Source organism: Amblyomma americanum, chromosome 1, assembly GCF_052857255.1.
Source record: "Amblyomma americanum isolate KBUSLIRL-KWMA chromosome 1, ASM5285725v1, whole genome shotgun sequence".
NCBI lineage: Eukaryota > Metazoa > Arthropoda > Arachnida > Ixodida > Ixodidae > Amblyomma > Amblyomma americanum.
The window spans coordinates 505,242,421-505,264,776 of record NC_135497.1 but is presented as its reverse complement, the minus strand read 5'-3'; the positions used below and the strand labels follow the sequence as shown (position 1 = coordinate 505,264,776).

Genomic DNA, 22,356 nt, shown 5'->3' with positions numbered 1-22,356 from the left:
AAGCGGGCTTGTCTTGCCCTCAGAAATTTATTCAGGTACGGAATAAAAAAAAGCCCATGGAAATCCGATAAGCAGTTCCCAAGCAGCAGCCAGAATGAGCAGCCACGCCAGGCAAAAAATACATTCTGAGAAAACAGCCCTCAAAGGTTGCGAGAACACCAGCTTTCTTGTTTCTTGAGGTATCTGAATAAAATTTTTACAGTAGGCTCAGAACACAAACATTTTACGAAATACCAAGTTTCAAGAAGCTGTGCACACTGGTTCTAAAGTTACGGGAGTATATCAAAATGGTTCACATAGGTCCCTTATTCCAGGCCTGGAGAATTTGAAAACAGCGCTGTCACTGTGAAATTCATTATGGTTATGGCTGGATAGGTACTGCAGGGCAAGACAAGGCCCTTTTGCTGAATTTCCTTGCTGAAAAAATTTTAGCACAGCACTGAATTTAGTGTCACTAATTAGACCTTCATTAGGTAAATTTTAATTGCTTATGACAAATTTCAGATACAATAACTAGAAAAAGTGGGCTTGTCTTGCCCTCAGAAATTTATTCAGGTACGAAATAAAAAAAAACCCATGGAAATCCGATAAGTGGTTCCCGAAATGCAGTCAGAATGAGCAGCCACACCAGGAAAAAAGTCATTTCTAAACATGGCCCTCGAGAAAGTTCCAAACCTATTCCTAGGTCTAAAATGACCCTGCAGAATAGCTGGTAGTGTCCTTGGGCACTTTTTTCCTTTGCCGCCTCTCATTCTTCCCCCGATTCCTTTTCTCGGCCTTGTCCATGCGCAGGGCATATTTTTCTGCAGCTCGCTGGATGGCTAGGTGGCCAGGTGTGAGCCCCACTGACACAGAGATTTCTTTGGTGGCCCTTTGACAACCAGCATTATATCTCAGCACTGCTTCATGCAGTGCTGTCTGCACAGCAATCAAAGACGCGTGCTGCTCCTTTGGCATCAGGGACCATAGGACAGAGTGGAAAGACTCGGACGCATTTTGCGTCTTTGCACCCAGGCAGCGTTGCAGAAGAGAAGCCTGCGAGAGGCGCTGGTAAACAGGCAGCATAGCCTCAGCGACGTAGCCTGGAAGGCTGTACTTGTGCTTTGGCTGTGGTGAATCACTTGCCTCGGCAACCTTATGACGGCACCATGAGTTGGCACCCTCTGGGCAGAAGTCATGGCGAGGCTCCTCTTCAGTTGATGTGACATGGTAGTACGATGCCATCACTGCATGCTGCATTGCAGCCACATCGTTGGAGTTGTTTCTCAGGGCCCAGCCATAATAGTCTGTCAGTTTATCAATGAGAGCCTTTGTCAGCCTGCCCTTCCCTCCCAGTGACTTTTCACTGTTTTACACAAGGTTCCGCAGTGCCGTGCCCATCCTCTTTTGGACGTGGTTGAGGCACTCTTCTTTAACAATGGGGACTAGTCCGTAGACGTTCTCTTCCACAAGGGCTGAGAAGGTGGCGCTGTCTCCATCAGAAACAAGCGTTGTGTAACACAGGTTGTGCTTTGAGACTGAACGGTTGAAAAGAATCAGAGCTGCTTCTACTTCCACCCTCCCGGATTTAGCATCAGTGTTTTTCTGGAAAACATGATGCTCATGCCAGCTTGAGTAATCTGCATCTCAAGGTTTTGGTCCTACTTGACAACCAAGGCACTGCTTAGACAGAACCACAGCATCCATGATGAGGCCTGTATGGTACTCAATCACCGCCCCAACTCCAATGTGGGATGTGTGGCCACGCTTATGCCAAGTTCCATCATATGCTACAGTGATGTCTCTGCAAAAGCTTGGGTCCATCTCCTTGTAGACCTTCTTCACTGCAGCAGCTGATTCGGCATAGAACTTGTCCATGCACAGGATCTCTCTGTCCCTGAATGTCTTCTTCAGGTGCTTTTGGAATGTGCTATGATGAAGCCCTCTGTGAGATACATTGATCGTTGCCCAGAAGTCGTTGAGAGCTGTCTGGCCCTTGCCAATCTGCTTCATTGCCATAACGGCTCGTATGTTCACTTCAAAGGCCATTGCTTCATTCTGGCGTTGGGAGTTCCACGAGCTTGCAACCATCCCACAATGTGGGCACATCAGTTCAAGCTTTGCTGCCAGTCCAAGCTGGGTGCCTTCTTGAACGGTCAACCCGGGCGCAAGGCAATGCTTGCACAAGGTGCTAGAGAGCAGGTCGCTTAGGGTACCCATTTGCACAAGGCAAAATTTCGCACCTTCACTTGTAGCGGTGGCAGATCTGGGATCGGGCGTCATCGCTTCAAACTTCCGTTGTGTCGCTGGCACGGCGCCAAGTCTTTCTTGAACAACAGCACGTTGTGCATCCGCCGCCTCGATCTCCTCGCGCGTCAGGAAATGCGTTTCCAAGTGAACGGCGCGCAACGCGTTGTCACGCTTCGGGGTAGATTCCAGACCGGAGCTGGAGGCCGCAATCGCCGAGGTTGAAGAGTTCGGTACACAAGGCGTGCCCAAAGCAACGCTTTCTTGCACCGAAGAAGCTGCTGGTACGTCGCTGAAAGCGGCGACGCAATCACTGTCTGGTAGCGATGTAGCAGAAGCTACGCGGCTGGAAGCATCGACACAGTGGCTGTTGGGGGCACGCTTCGCCGCACGAACCAACTTCATAGCACGCTTCCTCGCACCGAACGCGTGTAGCGTCTTTCGCTTTGTTGGACGCATCGTGACTGACCGCGCAACAGTCTGCAGGAAACTGTTCGGATGGCACGGCGAACCGCCGAAAGGGGACCGCCTCATCAGCGCGTGCAGCAGCCAATAGCGGCCGCGCGATCCCCCATGTTCTCGAGGAGCGCGCCCTTCACCCAATCGCAGCCTCGCATTTCAAACGCGGGAAGCTCGAAAGGCGCTTTGAGGGCCCCAATCACAAGCGAGCCACGCTTCCACCATGCTGCCGCCGCGGTCGTCGGAGGAGGCAAAAAAAAGAGCAAGAATTCACGAACAAAACAAGACCAAGATGACGGCGCTCAGTTCGCTGGCTGAGAAACAGCATGCGCTCGAAGTTGGGTATTTTCGGTGCTTTCTCGCAGCTCAGCAGCTGCCGCGGCTTGTTCGATATTTAATTTGAAGTACTCTCACGTCGAATTAGGCGTTGATATTTGCAGAACAGGTAGTTTATGACACAAACTGTCAGAATATTCACTTTTCCAAAAATCAACTTTTTCGCGATTTTTCGGTTTTCAAGGGCCGCATCCCCCCTTAAGCTCGCTTAAACCTAGAACCCCTTCAGTTGCCCTTTAAACAGTCAAATAGGAGTGAATTTTCCACTGACAAGGCAATATAGCACGCATTTTTCCAGCTCAAAAATATATGGTGAGGCATCAGTGCTACATGCATGTCGCCTGTGGCAGACGGAAAAGCACATGGTGCACCTAGTCGTTGTAGAGTTTGTAGCAGCCATGCTGTGGAAGGAGTGAGACAAGAGACAGGGAAACTAAAAAAAGATGACTACATGACTTGAGGGCCTGTACTGCACAGTTAACCTACCAAGCTCCTTCGGAGTGCTCAAAGCCAGAGGGAAAGCAAGAAACAGGAAAAGAACAAGAATAGCACAAGCGGAGGCTGCTGTAGAAGAGAAAAGAAGAGATGGCGGAAAAAAATAAAAATGACCAATGTCGTTTTCAAGTGGGATGACGTCAACTTGTTTCATGCCCTCACAGTTCAGCTCACTTTGCGCATAGTGCAATAAATTATTTCCGTGGAATTCTTTACTCAATGTAAGACAGTTTTGAGAGTTTTATTCATGTTTTCATGTAATACATACTATTTGCGCATGCCAAGCATGCTCACTAGAGGTATGTGTAAAGTGGTTTTTTCGTAGACATGTGCAAATAGTGGTTTTTTGGCCCAAAGTGAATTCGAAGTAAATAAAGTAGCCAACAGATTTTCTGGACTCCAATAATTCGGAGCTGCGTGATATTTCAGACTTCACTAAGAAACCGTCACGTACCTCTCATAGGAACATTTACATTTTCACGACTGGTATTCCGGACTCAGTGGAGTCCAAAAGTTCCATTTTTCAGCCTAACATAGACACAAGTGGGAGCGGGCAGACCTGCCACAACCAGTTCTCCACCGGTCTGAAAGGCATGTTGGATTTAAACTGAGCAATCGGATGGATTGGCTTGGCTTGGCTATTTGTACTTGATCATTTCCACTTGAGATACAGGCATGCTCTTAGTTGCCATCGAGATGGCCTACAGAGAAAGCACGCTCACATTGCAATGTACAGCTGCAATGCACAGTGACCACCTGTCCACCGTGGCTTGGATGGATGATGCAACTCTCAGTGTGGGGCAGATGGAGGGCAAGGTGCATTGGAAGGTGCTCGATTCTGCTCGTGCGTCATCCCGTGGGTTACCTCTATCGGTCTTCGTGTGTTGCCCATTGAAACTGACTCTCTTGCTTCGAGCGGCGTGTGCATTCATTCACGTCATGACCTGCGGCCGCATTGCAATAGCTTGTATCATGACGAGAGATGGTGTGGACAAGAAGAAAGCATGACAGCCATGAAGTTTGTGATTTTTAAAGCTGCCTTTTCACAGAAAGATTATTTTGAACTTCACTCTGCTAGGTGAAGCCGGGTATCACCATGTGTGCAACATGACCTTCGGGAGAGCTGCAGGGGCTGCAGGCCGTATATGAGGAGGCGCGGCGGTGGCGTCTGCTGCCCGAGCCACTTTGCGCGGCTGAACACCTGCTCTAACCACGTGATTACTGACGTCAAACTCGAGTATAAACGGAAACGCGGCGGCGCGCCTCGGCCAGAGCAACGTGGCGGAACCGGACGATGAGAAAGACGTGAACCGGTGCACGATGTACCACAGAAGACTGGCTGCTTCTGATGATCCGAAAGACATAGCGATCAGGCAAGAAAGTCTGCAGACGAGATGTGATTCGAGCAAAGCGAAGAGAGCAACCGAAATGCCAGAAGAACGTAAGCAGCGCCTCGAAAAACGACACCTCAGTTTAAGACTCAGTGGAAATCGTGTATAGACTTAGTGTCAGAGCGAGAGCCAACTCGGTCTTCACTGCGTGTGACCAAGACAGAGACCAAGAGTAACTACTTCAGTGACCACAGAAGCCTCTTCATATCAATTTCTCAATTGATAGAATAAAATACAGCAGCCGTTTCTGGTGTCACATAAGTGTCTTCATTGAAATAAGCACGGAAAAAACAACAGTTCAAAAAAAGCTTTACCAAGCATAACCATACAGCGTAACCTAATGCTTTGCCTGGCGAGGCCATGTGAAGCTATCGCAACTACTCAGTTTAACCAAAGCTAAACACCTGCCAAGTTTTTTTTAAGCTGACAGATTTTTCAGACGCGAAGGTCCCTCCAAGTCCGAATAATTGGTCAGTGATTGCAGTAATTTCTTTAAATAACTTCAAACAAAATATTTTAAATACAACTGACGCACGCAAAAAAAAAAAGGTTGAACACCAGAATAAGCATTTCAAAAATGTTGCATTTTTGTAACGCATAAGGCCATTACATAAAAAAAAAGAGCGCAATGAGGCTTTGTGGACTTTATGCGATAACTGTGATCAGAAATTGGGGGAGTCGACCTGAATGCGGCGCCGACCCATTTGTGGCGAGTGAGAACTATCAGTGGAATCTCCGACTGCTGTATAATAGTGTTGTGGCGCAGCTGTTGCTTTTAAGCAGCGACCCCATGGACACCTAGAGGGCGCCCAGCTCCAACCTGTGTCATGCATCGGAAAGGGGCAGCCATGTTCACATGTGAAGACGAGCAGCTGCGGCAGTTGCAGCCAGCTCAGACTGATCATGTCGAAGCACTGGCGCAGACACATGGCAGGTACAAATCTGGGCACCATGCTTGTGCCTGCTCGCATCTGCTGCCGTGTGCCAGAGCAGACCGGCTCCGGCATACGCACGGGTGCTAAGGCACATGGTGGGTGTGTGTCTAGAAAGTGCCCGCAAAGTCGGGGCCTTTGCTTCACGCCACGGTGCCACCCTGGAGGAAGTACTCTGAACCGAAACCACATGAAGTAAGTGTTCCAGAAACGTCACCTGCACGAGACGAATGTTTCGAAACTCCAAACATTTGGATCAAATTGAATATCGAATGCTGTACTATTCGACCGAATATTCAAAATTATCTGCTGCTGCATATTTTGTCAAAATACGTCCCTGCCTTTTGGCTTAGGGCCAAGAAAATAATAAACCTTCGCCAGAGGGGGCAAGGGCCAAGGACGCACCATGTGCTGTTCAAGCATACCAATTGTTTTTCACTTTGCATAACGGATGCTCGATGTATGCATATGCCACCATGCTTCAATGCTGAGAAATGCTTCAATGACCTTTCTCTTGTTAAAACAACTGTGCTAACAAAATCAGACACACACCCCTAGAGCCAGGTGATACCAAGTATCCCACTTGGGCCAACAAAGATGTCCCTCTGTGGCTTCGTTCTTCAAGAAAGAAACTTTGCAGAGCAGATTTAGAACAGTGTGGGCACAGCAAGAGACAAGAAGGATCATGCACACACACAAAGCTGGGTACAGTTAAGCCTCAATGTAACAAACTTCAGAGTAACGAAATCCTCGATGTAACAAGGTACTCCAGTTTTCCACCCATGAAGTCGCAGCAGTGCCAGCAAGGAAACACGTCGCATCAGAGGTGTGCTTGGGGCACTTAGAGGATGATGATGAAAGCAAGACCAAACTCAAGACGGGTGCGTCATCCCTGACATCCATTAGGTGGTTGGCACAATAGACGTGTTCGCTAGCTCATAACATAAGCAGGACACGCGTAACGCCGTATCTGCTGGCAAAGGGCAGAAGTAAAGGTCCACTTTAATTGCAAATAAAGGTTTTTCGTGCGAGTTACCCACCGCGCGTTTTTGGCAGTGGATAACTCATTCTTAGAATGCAAGGAGACGAATTTCGATGTAGCGAAATTTCAGTATTATGACATAAACTGCTGATTTTACCGACTGTTATATCAAGGTTTAACTGTGTTCTTCCTTGTCCTGTACAAGCCTCACACTGGTCTACATGTGGTGGGAAACCAGTCTCAGTGTAACATTATGAACAAATCAGCGCAAGAGCTCACTGCACTGGATGGACGACAGCTTGGATGTAAAGGGGGCTGCGATGCTGGCATCGCCCAGCTTCACCACCTGCGCCTGGTCTTGCTCCTCCAGGTCCTTGAGGAGCTTCTGCAGCTGCCTCTGTAATAAAGGCAACAGCACACAGTTTTCCATGACGGCACAAGAGCAATGTAAAGATCCCACCAGGCGCACACAACAGGCTACTGCAATAAGCCACAGAATGCAAAAATACATGTAGTGGGATGCCTGCCTTTAAACGGACACTGACAAAGGCACAAGTCAATCCAATCTTTGTTCCTAGTAAAATATCTATTAGTATTAGTAGTTTGAAAGCAGCCGGTGATAGCACTTGCATTTTGGTTTCCCACCTTTTCTAGTTTATAAAACCTCTGTTTTCAGTGAAAGAAGCCTCTTTGTCATTTGGAACGTGGCAATCTATAGAAACAGGCCAAGTTCCATTTATCCTCAGTGTACCTATAAGAGTGTCCAATCAACAGCAGGCACTGGCCTGTGATGTCCCACTGGTATGGTGTGTGTGATGTGGGTTAAGCATCCCGAAGCAACATGGGCTATGAGGGACGCCGCAGAGGAGGGCTCTAGATTACTTTAACGTTTGCTGGCATCGCATGGCATGCGGGCATTCCAAATGTGGCTGTCGCAGCCAGGATTCGACCCCGCAACCTTGGGATCAGCAGCAGAACTTCAAAGCCACTGAGCCACCATGACGGCTTGTGATGTCACACTGCCACGGTTGGAAATTGAAGCTGCTCAGTTTAGAACAAACGAAAACTAGAGGGGGCACTTAAGCTCCGCCTTAAGGGTATGACACAATAGTGTTAACGAGTTAATGCCCGCTTACGCGGAATTGGTCATTCTCTAATTTACATTCAGCAAGCACGTGCTGCAACTCTTTTCTGCTGTCTGTGTTTCTTGCACTGCTTTCCCTATTCCGAAAGTTCAAATTCAGGCGTCAGTGCCCCAAGCTTTGGCCACATTGTTCAAGTGAAGTTCGTGAAGCATCCAGATAAGTACAACACAGGTATACAGCAAGTATAAATGATATTCACCAGGGTTCCTCTAGTGCTTTCGCTGAGTGCTTTTCCCACTCGAGAAGCACATGGCTGTTAAAACCATAGGAATTTTGCTTCCTTTTTCCTTTCATATCCTCATCACCCACTGCAGGACAAAGGCCTCTCAGATATCTCACTAATTAACCCTGTCCTGTGCCAGCTGCGGCCACCCTATCCCTGCAAACTCTAATCTCATCCGCCCACCTAACTTCCTGCCGCCTTTTGCTACACTGCCCTTCCCTTGGAATGCACTCCGTTATCCTTAATGAGCATTGGTAATCTTGTCTTTGCATTACATGCCCTGCCCAGGCCCATTTCTTCCTCTTGATTTTGACTAAGATGTCATTCCCCTTTGCCCTCTTCCAGTCGCTTAACAGTACGCCTATAATATTCCTTTCCATGGCTCACTGCATTGTCCTTAACTTAAGCTGAACCCTTTTTGTTAGCCGCCACATTTCTGCCCTTATAGGTAAGTACCGCTAAGATACAGCTGTTATATACTTTTCTCTTGAGGGATATTGATAAATTGCAATTCATGATCTGTGAGAACCCGTGAAATGAGCTCCAACTCATTCTTATTCTAGTTATTTCACTCTCGTGATCCGGATCTGTGGTGAATACCTGCTCTAAGTAGACGTAGTCCCTTACTACTTGCAGCACCTCGCTACCAATTGTAAACTGCTGTTCCCTTCTGAGGCTGTTGAACATTACTTTGGTTTTCTGCGTATTAATTTTTAGACCGACAGTACTGCTTTCCCTGCCTAACTCATTGATCATCTTGTGCGGGGAAGCCAACCTAAGTGGCGTTTGCCGCTCCGTGTTTTGTGGACCCCGTAATTGTTGCGAGCGGCTTCGAAACGGTGCTAAAACTACGAAGAAGGTCTCTTCCAATTGCTGTTCTTTCATTGATTAAATTTCGCTTCTTCAGCACGAGTTTTTGACGAAATTTGGTATTGCGTATTTTGGCTACATCAAACTACTTTGCCATTTTTACCAGTTTGCTACAGCGAGGTTTTACTGTAGTCGGCTACTAGTTTTTCCGGCTGTTACATTTTTTTTTTTCGTGGTCCCGTGAATAACTCAACAGCGGTGTCCTAACTTTTTGTCTTTCTGGGTTACTTTCATTCAGGAGACACGCATTTTCTGGTTTACTCTGCAAAGTTTGTGGTACAGTCCAGACTACGCTAACATAAAAGATTGCACCTAATGAGGCTACACTAACGTACACTACAAGACCTGACCTCACTTGCCAGACATGCACCGGCAGACTTTGTGCAAAGTAAATGGACAGTTACCCCACGTGTTCACAGAAATTACAGGGACATGAAAGCTGTGTACAAACAACATCCAAAATGAGGATTTTTAATTTGCTCTGAATAATTTTCCAGTATTGCAACTGTATGCCTCATCTGCAGCAAAGCTAAATGAAATTTTCAAGCTGCCAAACTTGCTTCTCTCAACAGCTAATGCACACAGGCGACACAAATGGAGGGCTGTTACAGCCACCATGTTCCCAGGCACCCAAGTGCAGTAACAACCACAGACAAAGCAGACAGGCCCTGAAGTCTAACATTACTAGCCGTCCAACTGGGCTGATGGCAGAAAGGGCTGCCTGCATGCTTGCACCGATGAACAACAGTGCATGCTGTCAGGAGTGAGCACAATGTGGAAGCCACAGACAATGCCAGTGAGTGGCATCAGAAGGCGCACACAACACAGACGACACTGGGCCCTGAGAGCATGTGGGTGGATGACCCGATGAAAAAAACTGCCAAGGTTGCCAAAGGTTCCACTCACAAGGTTGGCACAATATTTGTAGCCAACCGCTGACCAGACAAGTAGATTAGGATGAACGTGCTCGACATTTTACCCAACCGAGAGATGGATAGATTAGTACAGCTGCTAGCCGCCTCAACCAGCAACCATTTTCAGATGAATAAATCCTCTTCCAGCACAGTGCGCTCAAATTGTATTTGCTGCCAAGCCTACGGAAGCAATTCAGAGTCACCTGCGTGCCATTATCAAACTAAACATCACCGATTGTTAAAAATAAGTCAACCACCACCATCTATTTTATACATCAGTGCTGAATGCAAGACCAAGGACACCACCTTTCAAATGGGAGCTTTGCCCTTCAAGCTTGTCCACAAAGCAGACATCATGGCTACGCTTGGTTGTACAGCTGATCATGGCTAAGGCCTAACTTGACATCACTGCCAGTCTCCCATGTGCAGGAAAAGTCTAGCAGCTCACACAGTTCAGCACTGAGGGCCAGCTCCTGACACGACCTTCTGCCAAGAAATTCAGTCTCGATGGCAATGTACTATCGTGATTAAAGTTAGAAACCCTTGCCAGTGCGTGCTGAACCATGCCAAACTGCATATGGGTGCCACCTGACGAAACACTCCTGTTGTTGAGACCGGTGCAGCGAGTGCATTGCATTGAGCTGCTCGAGATCATGCCATGCGCCAGACTCGGCACCATGAGTGCTTAGTCAGGCAGCGCTCGTATGCAGTTCGGCATGGCTCAGCACGCACTGGCAGGGGTCTCTCTTATGCTCTCGATAGTACAGGCATGGACACCTATATGCACCGGCAAAACTTTGCAAAAACTTCCACCCATTTATCTAGGACTATAAGACCCTTCAATGGCTCACTGAACTGTACTGCAAGGTCATTTTCAGCTAAGCAACATCCGTACAGCAATGAGGAACCAACCCATCACAAAGCGGTCCATGAGGTCCGGTTGCATTGCCTTATTAAGCATGATTATGAATTCAGTAGAATCTCAATGATATTGTAACGTGAAGATGTGCACACCAAAAGGGAAAAATATATTTACAGGGAAACAGCTTACAGCCACGCAGCCGAACAACCGGGCACGCGAAGCCCAGCAGCAGAAACGCACTTCGTCCTCTTCGCGTTCCAAGCGCGAGCGCACCAAGCACGAGCGTTCCAAGCACAAGCACAACCGTAGCATAACTCCCGGCGGCAAAAGCACCGTCCCGGTGCTAAGTGGATGATGTAGCAGGCGTGTGGTACGGTTTGAGACGGACTACATGAACGACGTCAGTCAAAGGGCTAGTGGACGACGTCGGAGCATGAAGAGGTGTAATCTCGTAGGTCACGTCGGTCACCTGACGGAGAACTCGATAAGGGCCACTGTACTGACGTAGAAGTTTCTCAGAGAGACCGACATGGCGAGAAGGAGACCAAAGGAGGACGAGTGAGCCCGGCGGATAGTGTACTGGGCGATGCCGGCGGTCGTAAACTGACTTCTGGTAGGTCTGAGATGCGGTGAGCCGGTCTCGGGCGATTTCACGGGCCATAGTTGCTCGGGAGATGGCGTCACGTGCATACTCTGTGGTCGAGGCAGTAGAACTCGGTAGTAATGTATCCAATGGCAGCGCAGGATGCCGACCAAACAGAAGGTAGAAAGGAGAATAGCCGGTGGTATCATGCCGCGACGAATTATAAGCAAATGTTACATAAGGCAAGGCAACGTCCCAATCGCGGTGGTCGGGCGAGACATACATGGATAGCATATCGGTCAGAGTCCTGTTGAGGCGCTCGGTAAGCCCGTTCGTCTGGGGATGGTAAGCTGTAGTGAGCTTATGCTGCGTGCCACAGGACCGGAGGATATCGTCAACTACTCGGGACAAAAAGTAGCGGCCGCGGTCCGTCAGCAATTGGTGTGGAGCGCCGTGGTGAAGGATTACGTTCTGCAATAGGAAGTCGGCGACATCGGTTGCGCAACTTGTTGGTAACGCACGCGTGATAGCGTACCGGGTCGCATAGTCGGTCGCGACAGCAATCCAACGGTTGCCGGAGCAGGACGTCGGGAAAGGTCCGAGAAGGTCGAGTCCAACACGGTAGAATGGTTCGAGAGGTACGTCAATAGGCTGTAGAAGGCCAGCAGGCAACGTTGATGGTCTCTTCCTGCGTTGACAGAGGTCGCAGGAGGCAACGTAACGCCGAACAGAGCGGTACAGACCAGGCCAAAAGAAGCGGCGTCGGACCCGATCGTATGTGCGGGAGACGCCGAGGTGGCCTGCGGTCGGTAGGTCGTGTAGTTCCGCTAGGACAGATGAACGGAGACGCTGGGGAACGACTAGCAGGAGCGGAGGTCCGTCAGGACGAAGGTTGCGGCGGTATAGGACGCCATCCTGAATGACGAACAGTTGCAATGAAGGATCTCGGCTGGCACAGTTGAGGCGATCAATGAGAATACGCAAGGAAGAGTCTTGTCGCTGCTCGTCCGCGATGTTAACCAGATCGGAGATAGCGAAGAGGCACGGGACGAGGTCGTTGTCTCCAGGATCAGGCGGCTCTACAGGGTGCCGAGACAGGCAGTCGGCGTCTTGATGGAGACGCCCTGACTTGTAATGAACAGTGTAAGAATACTCTTGGAGGCGCAACGTCCAACGTCCGAGCCGGCCTGTGGGGTCTTTCAGTGAAGACAGCCAACAAAGGGCGTGGTGATCGGTCACTACGGAGAATGGACGGCCAAACAGGTACGGTCGGAACTTAGCTACGGCCCAAACAAGAGCTAGACACTCGCGCTCTGTAATTGAGTAATTTCGCTCAGCTGTAGAAAGGAGGCGGCTGGCATATGCAATAACGCGGTCTTGCCCTTGGTGACGTTGGGCTAGCGCGGCGCCAATCCCATAACCGCAGGCGTCTGTGCGAACTTCAGTCGGAGCCGACGGATCAAAATGGGCCAGAATAGGTGGGGAGGTGAGTAAGTCGACTAGCGAAGAAAAGGCCTCCTCTTGGGCAGGGCCCCAGGTAAAAGGGGTGTCTTTCTTTAGAAGGTCGGTCAGGGGGCGAGCGGTGCCGGCAAAATTTTTGATGAAACGGCGGAAGTACGAGCAGAGGCCGACGAAGCTGCGCACATCCGTAGACGACTGGGGAATAGGGAAGTCCTTGACGGCTTTAACTTTAACAGGATCCGGGCGGACACCAGAAGCGTCGACTAGATGTCCGAGAATGGTGAGTTGGCGGCGACCGAATTGACATTTCGACGAATTGAGCTGTAGCCCGGCTCGACGGAAGACAGAAAGAATGCTCGCCAGTCTTTCGAGGTGCGTGGTAAACGTGGGCGAAAAAACCACAACATCGTCGAGGTAACATAGACATGTGGACCATTTAAAGCCGCGAAGCAAGGAGTCCATCATTCTTTCGAAGGTAGCTGGCGCATTACAGAGACCGAATGGCATAACTTTAAACTGATATAAGCCGTCCGGTGTGACGAATGCCGTCTTTTCGCGGTCATTGTCATCAACAGAGATTTGCCAATACCCGGACCGAAGGTCAATTGAAGAGAAAAATTTGGCTCCGTGAAGGCAGTCCAAAGTATCGTCTATTCTTGGGAGTGGATAGACGTCTTTTTTTGTTATGTTGTTTAGGTGCCGGTAATCAACGCAAAAGCGCCAGCTGCCGTCCTTCTTTTTAACCAGCACAACTGGTGAGGCCCAAGGGCTCGACGAGGGCTCTATGATGTCTTTACTGAGCATCTTGTCCACCTCTTGCTGTATGATGGTGCGTTCTGTACTGGACACTCTGTAGGGTCGTCTGTGAATAGGAGCTGCGTCACCGGTGTTGATGCGATGCGTGACCACAGATGTTCGAGCCAAAGGGCGGTCATCGAAGTCAAAGATGTCGCGAAAAGACGACAGAAGATACCGAAGGTCGTGAGCTTGCCTTGGTAAGAGGTCAGCAGCAATCATTTTTGCATATTCATCAGGTGGTGGGACGTCAGAGTCGCGGCAGTTCGACGAGGGTGGGACGCTTCTCACCGCCGATACGACGCATTCGGCAGCAGGGCACAGCGTGGCGAGCGACATACCTTGTGGGAGCGGCTGAACGTAAGAGGCAAAGTTGAGAACCGGAAGGGACGCTTGATTTGCCGACATGGTGACAACTGTATGCGCAAGGGCAACACTGCGTGTAAAGGGCACATCAGGAACCGGAGTAATGATGTAGTCACCATCGGGAACTGGCGGGACCGAGGAGAAACGGACATAAGTGGCGGCATCGGGGTCCAGGCGGACAAAGTCGGCGGTGCACAGTCGGTGAACAATTGGATCCGGTGGCTCTGAAGGAACAGGTAGAGCGAGTTGAACGATGCTTGTGGCGCAATCTATAAGGGCGGAATGGTCGGTGAGAAAGTCAAGGCCGAGAATGATGTCATGAGGGCAGTGTTCGAGGACAGTGAAGAGCACAGAAGTATGGCGGCCGGCTATTGAAACACGAGCAGTACACATTCCGACGACAATAGACATACCGCCATCTGCAACACGGACCACAGTTGAGGGGGCAGGAGTGAGCACTTTCCTTAGGCGACGGCGAAGACGAGCATTCATGACTGAGACGTGCGCTCCAGTGTCGATCAGAGCGGTAACAGGGACCCCGTCCACGTCGACGTTAAGGATGTTCCGATGAGCATGAAGAGTTAAAGGAGGGTTTTCTGGTCGGGTCGTCAGAGCAGCATCACCCCCAGACGCTGCAGCCATCAGTTTTCCGACCGGGAGCGGGCATATGGGGCCGGCGACGAAGGGCGGCGAGGTCGGGGCGATGGAGATCGACGGCGCTGAGGTACGACGAACGGTTGGTAAGCGGGGTCTGAGCGTTGTGGCCAGAAGAGGTCGTTTCCGAGGGCGAGGGAGAGCGGCGGGAATATGCAGAACCCGGCGGGTAGCGGCTCTAGGTCGAGGACGGACGGCTTCGGCAGTGTCGAGATATGTGGCCAACTCGGGAGCAGTTAAAGCAGATGGGCCTGTCATCAGGTGTTCTCCATTCATCTGGATTGCGGCTGCGTCGAGGGTAGTATGCACGTTCAGAACCGAGCTCCGGGGACATGCGGCGAGCATATGGGGCACTAACTGAGCAAACAGGTTGAATCCCAAGATTGGCAAATTCTTTGCGAACGACAGCCTGTATAAGGGATACTGCTGGAGTACTGTCTGTTGCGGGTGGAAGAAACGCAACGGGGGACATTGCCTCTACTTCTTGGCGCACAAGTCGTGTCAGGCTCTCAGATGTCGGCAGACGGCTCGGTGGAGTCGAGTCTACACAGGACGACGTCGCAGTCGTATTCGGCAACCGCGTGAACTGCGGAGAAATTCGGCGGCTCTTCGCTTGTTCGAACCGGCGGCATTCCTTGATGATTGCGTCAACCGTTCCGCAGTCCTTGTATACAAGAAGGTTAAAGGCGTCATCTGCGATGCCTTTGAGCACGTGACCTACTTTGTCGCACTCTGACATAGTGGCGTCGACTTTCATGCAGAGAGCTAATATGTCGTGAATGTATGATACATAGGACTCTGTGGACGTTTGTGCACGGCATGCGAGCTCCTTCTTCGCAGCGAGCTGACGCCCGAATGGCTTACCAAACAGGTCACAAAGCTTGCGCTTGCAGAGATCCCAGCTGGTGAGTTCATCCTCGTGGGTCTCGAACCATACCCTGGCAGTGCCCGTCAGGTAGAAGATGACGTTGGCCAACTTTAGGGTCGGGTCCCACCTGTTGTGTGTGCTCACGCGCTCGTACATTGCGAGCCAGTCCTCCACGTCGACGCCGTCCGTTCCGTTGAAGGTCCCAGGATCTCTCGGATGGGCAATGATGAACGCCGGGTTGGCGGACGCCGACGGAGCGGCCCCTTCGCTGGTCATGGTTGAAGAGCCGGCGAGCTGACGACCGCTGCGAAGTTCCGTGCTTGCTGTGGCTGTACCCCGCACCTCCACCAATAATGTAACGTGAAGATGTGCACACCAAAAGGGAAAAATATATTTACAGGGAAACAGCTTACAGCCACGCAGCCGAACAACCGGGCACGCGAAGCCCAGCAGCAGAAACGCACTTCGTCCTCTTCGCGTTCCAAGCGCGAGCGCACCAAGCACGAGCGTTCCAAGCACAAGCACAACCGTAGCAATATGAATACCCCAGGAGCACGTGAAATATCAAATATTCATATAATCCAAAATTTGTATAATCCAAAACAAGTCAACTTGAATACGAAAACAAAGAAAATACAACCTTATGTGTTTTGCGAGATTATTTGCGGCCGGAAATGTACACACTGTTCATTTGGACCATTTTCCCCTCTACATTGTAGAGAAAAGTGCGACAAACCACATAAACCTGCACACTCCTCATGACTTGCATCCCACTGCCCTACAATGGTACAGAGCATCGACAGTGCTAAGCCTAGCTCTTTCGCCAAGTTGGCATGCTTTCTCTCTGGGTCTTTGTCAACTTCCTTCAGGATTTCCAGCTTATATTTTAAAGAAAGGGCCTTCCTAATCAAATGCAAGCCAGGCTTTAATGTGACATAAAGGCATCGCGCAAACGCTTGCTGTGCCACCACCAGCCACCTGTGTAGTGCGGCTAAGCCTGCTGCCTGCCATCCGAGCAAGCCCCACTTAGTGCTAAGGAGTTATTATATTTATCTGTTTTTTGGCTCAGTTGTTTTCAACCAAAGAAGTCCGTAGTTTTTCTTTGGACATCTTTTTCTCTACGAGAGCACGAGAACACGACAGCACTTGCTTAACCGCAAGGCACACAGTTGCAAACCTCCCTCAGGCAGTACCGCACACTAAACACACAGCACCCAGCCACAATTCACCACCTTCGAGCAGAGAGTCTAGTCTAGTCTCGCGATGCAGAGAAGAGCCAAAACCCAGTCCACACGCATTCTTTGCACAGCAAGCTCAGCTGTGCTTTGCTTTGAACTCTGACCAAGTTGGACCAGCATGCTCAAGCCAAGGACACAGTTGCACACAAAAGCTGCAGTTTGCTTGCTGCGTGCAGAAGACAGAGGAGTTGCAATTCCCAATGCTGCTCACCAACAGTGCACAAAGATTCCTCCATGGACCAAGTGACCACATGGAAAGCAGTGCACACAAGGAGACACCAGTCAAGCAGAGGCCAGGAGCCCAGGAGAGGGAGACGCACCAGGCAGGGGGAAGGATGACAAGCGCGTTACCTGGGCGTCAGCCATCTTGTCAGCTCGAGATCCCAGCCTGGGCCCGCTGGGCTTGCCGTCTGGCCGTTTCCCCAAGCGACCGCGGGCGGCCATAGCCTCCAAGCGGGAGCTCACCGCATCTGGAGTCCCGTCCGCTGCGTTAGCATGGTTGCTTGCGCCGACACCATCTTCCTTCTTGCGCTTGCCACGGTCCTGTGTTGGCGGTGCATTGGCCAGAAGAGCTACTCCTGCAAATTCCATTTCACACAGTGGCCAAGTTACGGTCGCATGCACGGTGGTTCAAATGATCCACCGAGTTTCTCGCAAGAAGCTGCTACATTCCCCACAAGCCTGTCGCACCTTTGAGTACTACTGCATCTGCAACTTCAAGCAACAAGCTGTCAGAGAAACACATTGCAATAAAAAATTCTGGACAATGCCATGGCCTGAACAAACAATTTTAAAAAACTGGGCTGCAAAGCCACAATAAACTTTCATATGAAATTTTACTTTCACTGCTCCCATAGCAACCAAAGTACTGTAGGCCAACAATTACAGTAATAACCCATTAACTTGAAGTTGTGAAAAGTGCAAAAAATTTCGAGATGAGCTGGGTATCGACATATGTGAAGTACCCAAATTTTCAGTGCACTGATCGTGCATTATGCAAGTTTAAGCCATCTGCCTACCCTTATTTTCCGATGTGAGCTCCATGACGCAAACCAAATGCTCCACTGTAAATTATAATCAGGCCCCTAGTTTCCTGTGATTAAACAAAAATCGCCGATTTCAGCATTATTCATGGCATTGTGTTCAGCGGTCACATAATACAGCGTGTTCCGCAATTAAATGCATGCTGTAGAATGCTTCTTTAAGCTAAACTGGTCAATTGTTCGAGCTCAAATTTCGCACAGAAATGGCATTTGGTTGGAAGAATTATTACATGATACATTTGTTTGGGGTACTTGCCTGAATTCATAAAAAAAAAAAAGTCGAATATTCGCACAGTCCGCGGCGACAACAAAACCACACAAACCGTTATCTCGGCGATTGCACAAGTGTTGCCATCGCACATGTTGGCCGCGGAAATTCGGCAAAAGAGGGGGGTGTTTTGCGGGAGGTTTGAAGACGCTTCTTCATGAAAGACTAGAAATTTAGTAGAGTTTTGGCCAAACTTAAGTTTTTTGTGATCATTGATAAAGCAGTTTAAAAAGCATCTTCAAACCTGCTGCAAAACACTCCCTTCCTTTGCCAAACCTCCACGGCCAACAAACGAGATGGCGCCACCAGTGCAGTTGCTCAGCTTGTTTTGTTTCGTGGTCGCCGCAGACATTTTATTGATTCAGGCAAGTACCCCCAAAAAATGCAGCATAAAACAATTCTGCCGACCAAAAGGCATTTCTGTGCAAAATTTGAGCGTGAACAATTCACCAGTTCCACTGAAAGAAGAATACTACGGCGCACATTTACTTGAGGAACAGTCGGTATATTTTCTGATGCTATTGCTGCTGTGGTCATCAGTAGGAATGACAGTATGATGCAAAAATCACTATTTTACCTTATCTACACAAATATAACGCGAGAAAGGAGTCTGAGAACTATGGAGAATATTAAGAGAACTACAGTAAAACCTCAACAATTTGAGCTCAGTTAATTCGAAATACCAGATAATTCGAAGAATTTCTGCGGTCCAGTTATTTCTAATGCAAGTGTGATGGGATAATTCGAAGTAGCGGCCCGCACCAACCGAGTTAATTCGAAGATCTGGGATGCTATGCGGGAATGCCCAATCACGAATTCACCGCAAACTGGTGAAGCAACGGGTCTTTGAAATCGCGAGGCAGCACTGCGATGCTTGACACGCGAGGCACCTCAGCCCCAGTACTCTCAGCACAAGAGCATAGCTTATGGTATGGCTTGCGGACCATCAAGACACGTGCCTGCAATTGTCCCTCAATTAACGGGCTGACTGCGCCTAATGCCGGCCTGTGCAGTTTCTCTGGTGTGTCGTGGTTAGGAGGTTACATTACTGACATCACCGATTACTTTAGTGCCATCCCATATAAGTCAGCCTTTTTTTCAGAAGAACAACCATCAGATATTAAAGGGACACTGAGGAGAAATTGAAGTTGGCTTGTCGATAGAATACCAGCTCCTGATCACAAAAACGCCACTCTTACTGAAAACAAAGCTCTTGTAAAGTAGAAAATAGCAAGAACCAAAATACAGGTATCGCTGCCACAGGCCAATCTCGCAAGTACAAGCGTGATGACGTCATAGGACAAGAGACGCCACCTTGGAGAAATTTTCCTTCCTACATGGTTGCCACGAATCTCTGAGGCTGACAAAGGAAGGTTGCGCGGTTCAATATTGAAGTAAGTTTTGTTTTAAAAGCGATAGTGCACTTTTATAACACAAGGAAGACAGAAAAAAGACAACCTAAATGTTAGAAGCAAAGAAAACCCATGCTTGGCGGCGCCACAGGCGGCCAGGAGAGTTTCGATTTGTTATGGCACTTCGTGTCTATGAGCTTTGCGTGCCCCGTGGTTTTGTTTTTGACGCGCCTCGATTGACAAGCACTGAACAGCAGAGGAACTCCAAGTGCCGCTTCAAGTGCTAGTTAACCTTTGAAAGAGCCTGTTAAGGCTGGTCAGATGATCACCACGGTCGATGAAAAACTATGATGGCACGATGGTTGGTGATCGTATAAGGCAGTTCGCAGTATAAAGAGCACTTGTGTCTTCGCACACTCGCCCGGCGAAATATTCCCGGCTGTGCCAGTAAACTTCAAGCTACGTAACGGAAATCGATTATTAGGTATGGAAGACAAGGTACAAGGCAGTTAAGGAAAACTGCTGATGGCTTAGCTCTGTTACGCCAGAATATATGTAGCGAAAGTGCAGAGACTTGTGCATCGGAAGAGTGCATTCACTAGATGCGCCTTTATTAATATTTAAGGCATGAGCCGTCCTGGCGGAGTGGTAGCGTCTCCGCCTCAAATGCCAAAGGCCCTGGTTCGATTTCGAGCCTTGGCACAGGTTTTTTTTTTTTATTCAGTGAGTGTGCGGGGGGTTTCAGTGGCTCCCATAGATGCCGGCACCGAATACGTTGGTTAGCGGTTAAGCGCAGGCTTTGTTAAGGCGCGTTTATACTCCGGCGTAACGCGCGCGCGCGCTGCACGGTGACGTCACGTCAGCCAAAGCGAGACCCTCTATACTCCAACTGCGCTTGACCGCAGACGCGTTTGGCGGCTTCGGCACACTCTGACCGTACTGGCGAGACTTGGAGCATGTGTATTTCGCGCCGAGTGCGCCAGCTGCAGCCGCCCCGGCCAGACCGGTTCAGCTCTGCAGCGAGGTGCACGTTGTGACGTCATTCAATAGCTTCGGCAGTTGGGCAGAGCTGTTCTTTTCCAGCTTTCGGCTAATTTAATCCATTCACAGTACACATCTGAAGGTACATGCAAGTGGGCGAGAGAACCCGATCCAGTGGACCCCATACCTCCGGAAATGCGCGAAACCCGTTGAAGCGTCGTGCGTCGGCTTTACTTTCAAGCCGCCAACTTTGAACGCAACCGCCCTTGAGCACCCATCCGTTTTTTGTGGCACAAAAATAAATAGATAACCTGGCCCTTGCAACCTTGGGAAACCTCCTCGACGACCCCTGCTGCACCGTGCAACAGTGCCGCTCAAGGAATCACAAACCATTGTCCCCAAAGCCTTGATCAGCCTCCGATGGGCGCGACACGCCGACCTTGTCCTCGCCCCTCGTGACTGCCCACACTGGGTTTACGATATTTATTTAGCAACGGCTGCTCACGGCTGAAGACGGAAACAACCCGCCGGCGCCTAACCTAACCGTGCTACCTCAAAAGCATCGCACGCTCTGTGGGGCTGAGGTCACTGAAATGCAGGCCGGAGTTTTTGTGAGAACTTCTTCGTCGGGTTCAGGAACGGGACCCATTGTAACGCTGGCAAGACGCCGGTGCAAACGTAAACGAAGCGACGGTAGCGAGCCCCGATAGATGCCTTCAACGTGCGGCGGCGGTAGCTTTCATTTCGGCTGCTGCTAGACCACACTGCTAGCCGCCAGAAATCACGGAGTCTGCATTTACGTCGCGTTTCACGTCACTCTGTCCTATGACGTCATAAGAGTGCACCGTGACGTCATAAGAGTTTTCCGAGTTTGAATTGAAGCGGCGGGAAAAACTTTTTCAACTTGAATCCAAATTTCTTTGAAATAAATGCATCTTTCACTCCTGGACAAGCGGCAACAAAGCCATGAAATGCCGAACTATCAGATTTTGCTAACAAAAAAAATTTGATAGAGTTCTCACTGTACCCTTAAGGTAGTTTTGGACGAGCAGCGGGTAGTACCATATTTACTCGAATGTAACGCGATTGCGAATGCAACGCGAGGGGCGACTTTACATGCTGCCCGACAGCAAAAAATAAAACCACGAATGTAACAGGAGTCTTAAGGACGCAACACAAAGTACCTTTAATAGACATCGTGGCCGACATGTTATTCATCTTCCTCGGTTTAGGAGGCCGAGTTCTCGGAAACGGAGTCCTCCTTTTCGCTATCAGTCTCCCGGTAACTCCTGCCGTATCGGTGTTGTTTGCCACAGAGAATCCATTCCTCTTCATGAACGTTTGGGCCCACCCACGAGATGCTCTGAACTTCTCATCTCCTGAGCAACGTCTCTAACTTTCCACTGGACCAGCTCGACCCTGACCCCCATGAGACGGTTGCACTGCTTCATAATAAAGTCCGCCACTTTTTTCTCCAGCTCGACGTGATGGCCATGGCGAGGCCCACGAAATCCTTTGCGGTCGGGCTCACATTTAAAAAGCCCCTCCCGCTGCAGCCGCCACCTGCGGATGGTTGACTCGTTGAGGTCAAGTCTTCGAGCTACCCCTCAGCTAACAGGATCGCTTTTCTTTTAAAACGAGTGTCGTACTGAGCACGGCGTGTTGCCTTCGTGTGCACTGAATCAATACACCGCGAGCGACGCCACAAGAACACGACATGACGACGCGTTCAGCGCGAGGCCGCAACAAACACACAAAGAATGACAGAGAATAACGCTTTGACTTTGGATGGATGAGGATTTGGCTTCCGTGGTACCATGTTGCCAGCATAAGATTGCAAAACTGCGGAATCCGAAACCAAACTGATTGCTCTGAAATGGCTGCACCGCAGCACTGCTTTAGGCCAATCGAA

The 22,356-nt window shown here is 49.6% G+C and overlaps 1 protein-coding gene and 1 pseudogene across 2 annotated transcripts in view; both read right to left on the bottom strand.

Moving 5' to 3' along the window:
* LOC144116146 (endoplasmic reticulum transmembrane helix translocase) overlaps positions 1-22,356 on the bottom strand; it is a 191,704-nt gene that overhangs the window by 52,085 nt on the left and 117,263 nt on the right. For both annotated transcript variants that reach the window (XM_077650849.1, XM_077650850.1), the window contains exons 19-20: positions 17,152-17,378; positions 7,101-7,218 (exon numbers count right to left, since the gene is read on the bottom strand). In XM_077650849.1, the coding sequence (XP_077506975.1) occupies positions 7,101-7,218; positions 17,152-17,378 (345 nt within the window). The remainder of the gene's footprint in view (positions 1-7,100; positions 7,219-17,151; positions 17,379-22,356) is intronic.
* LOC144116145 (uncharacterized) lies at positions 390-3,182 on the bottom strand (annotated as a pseudogene).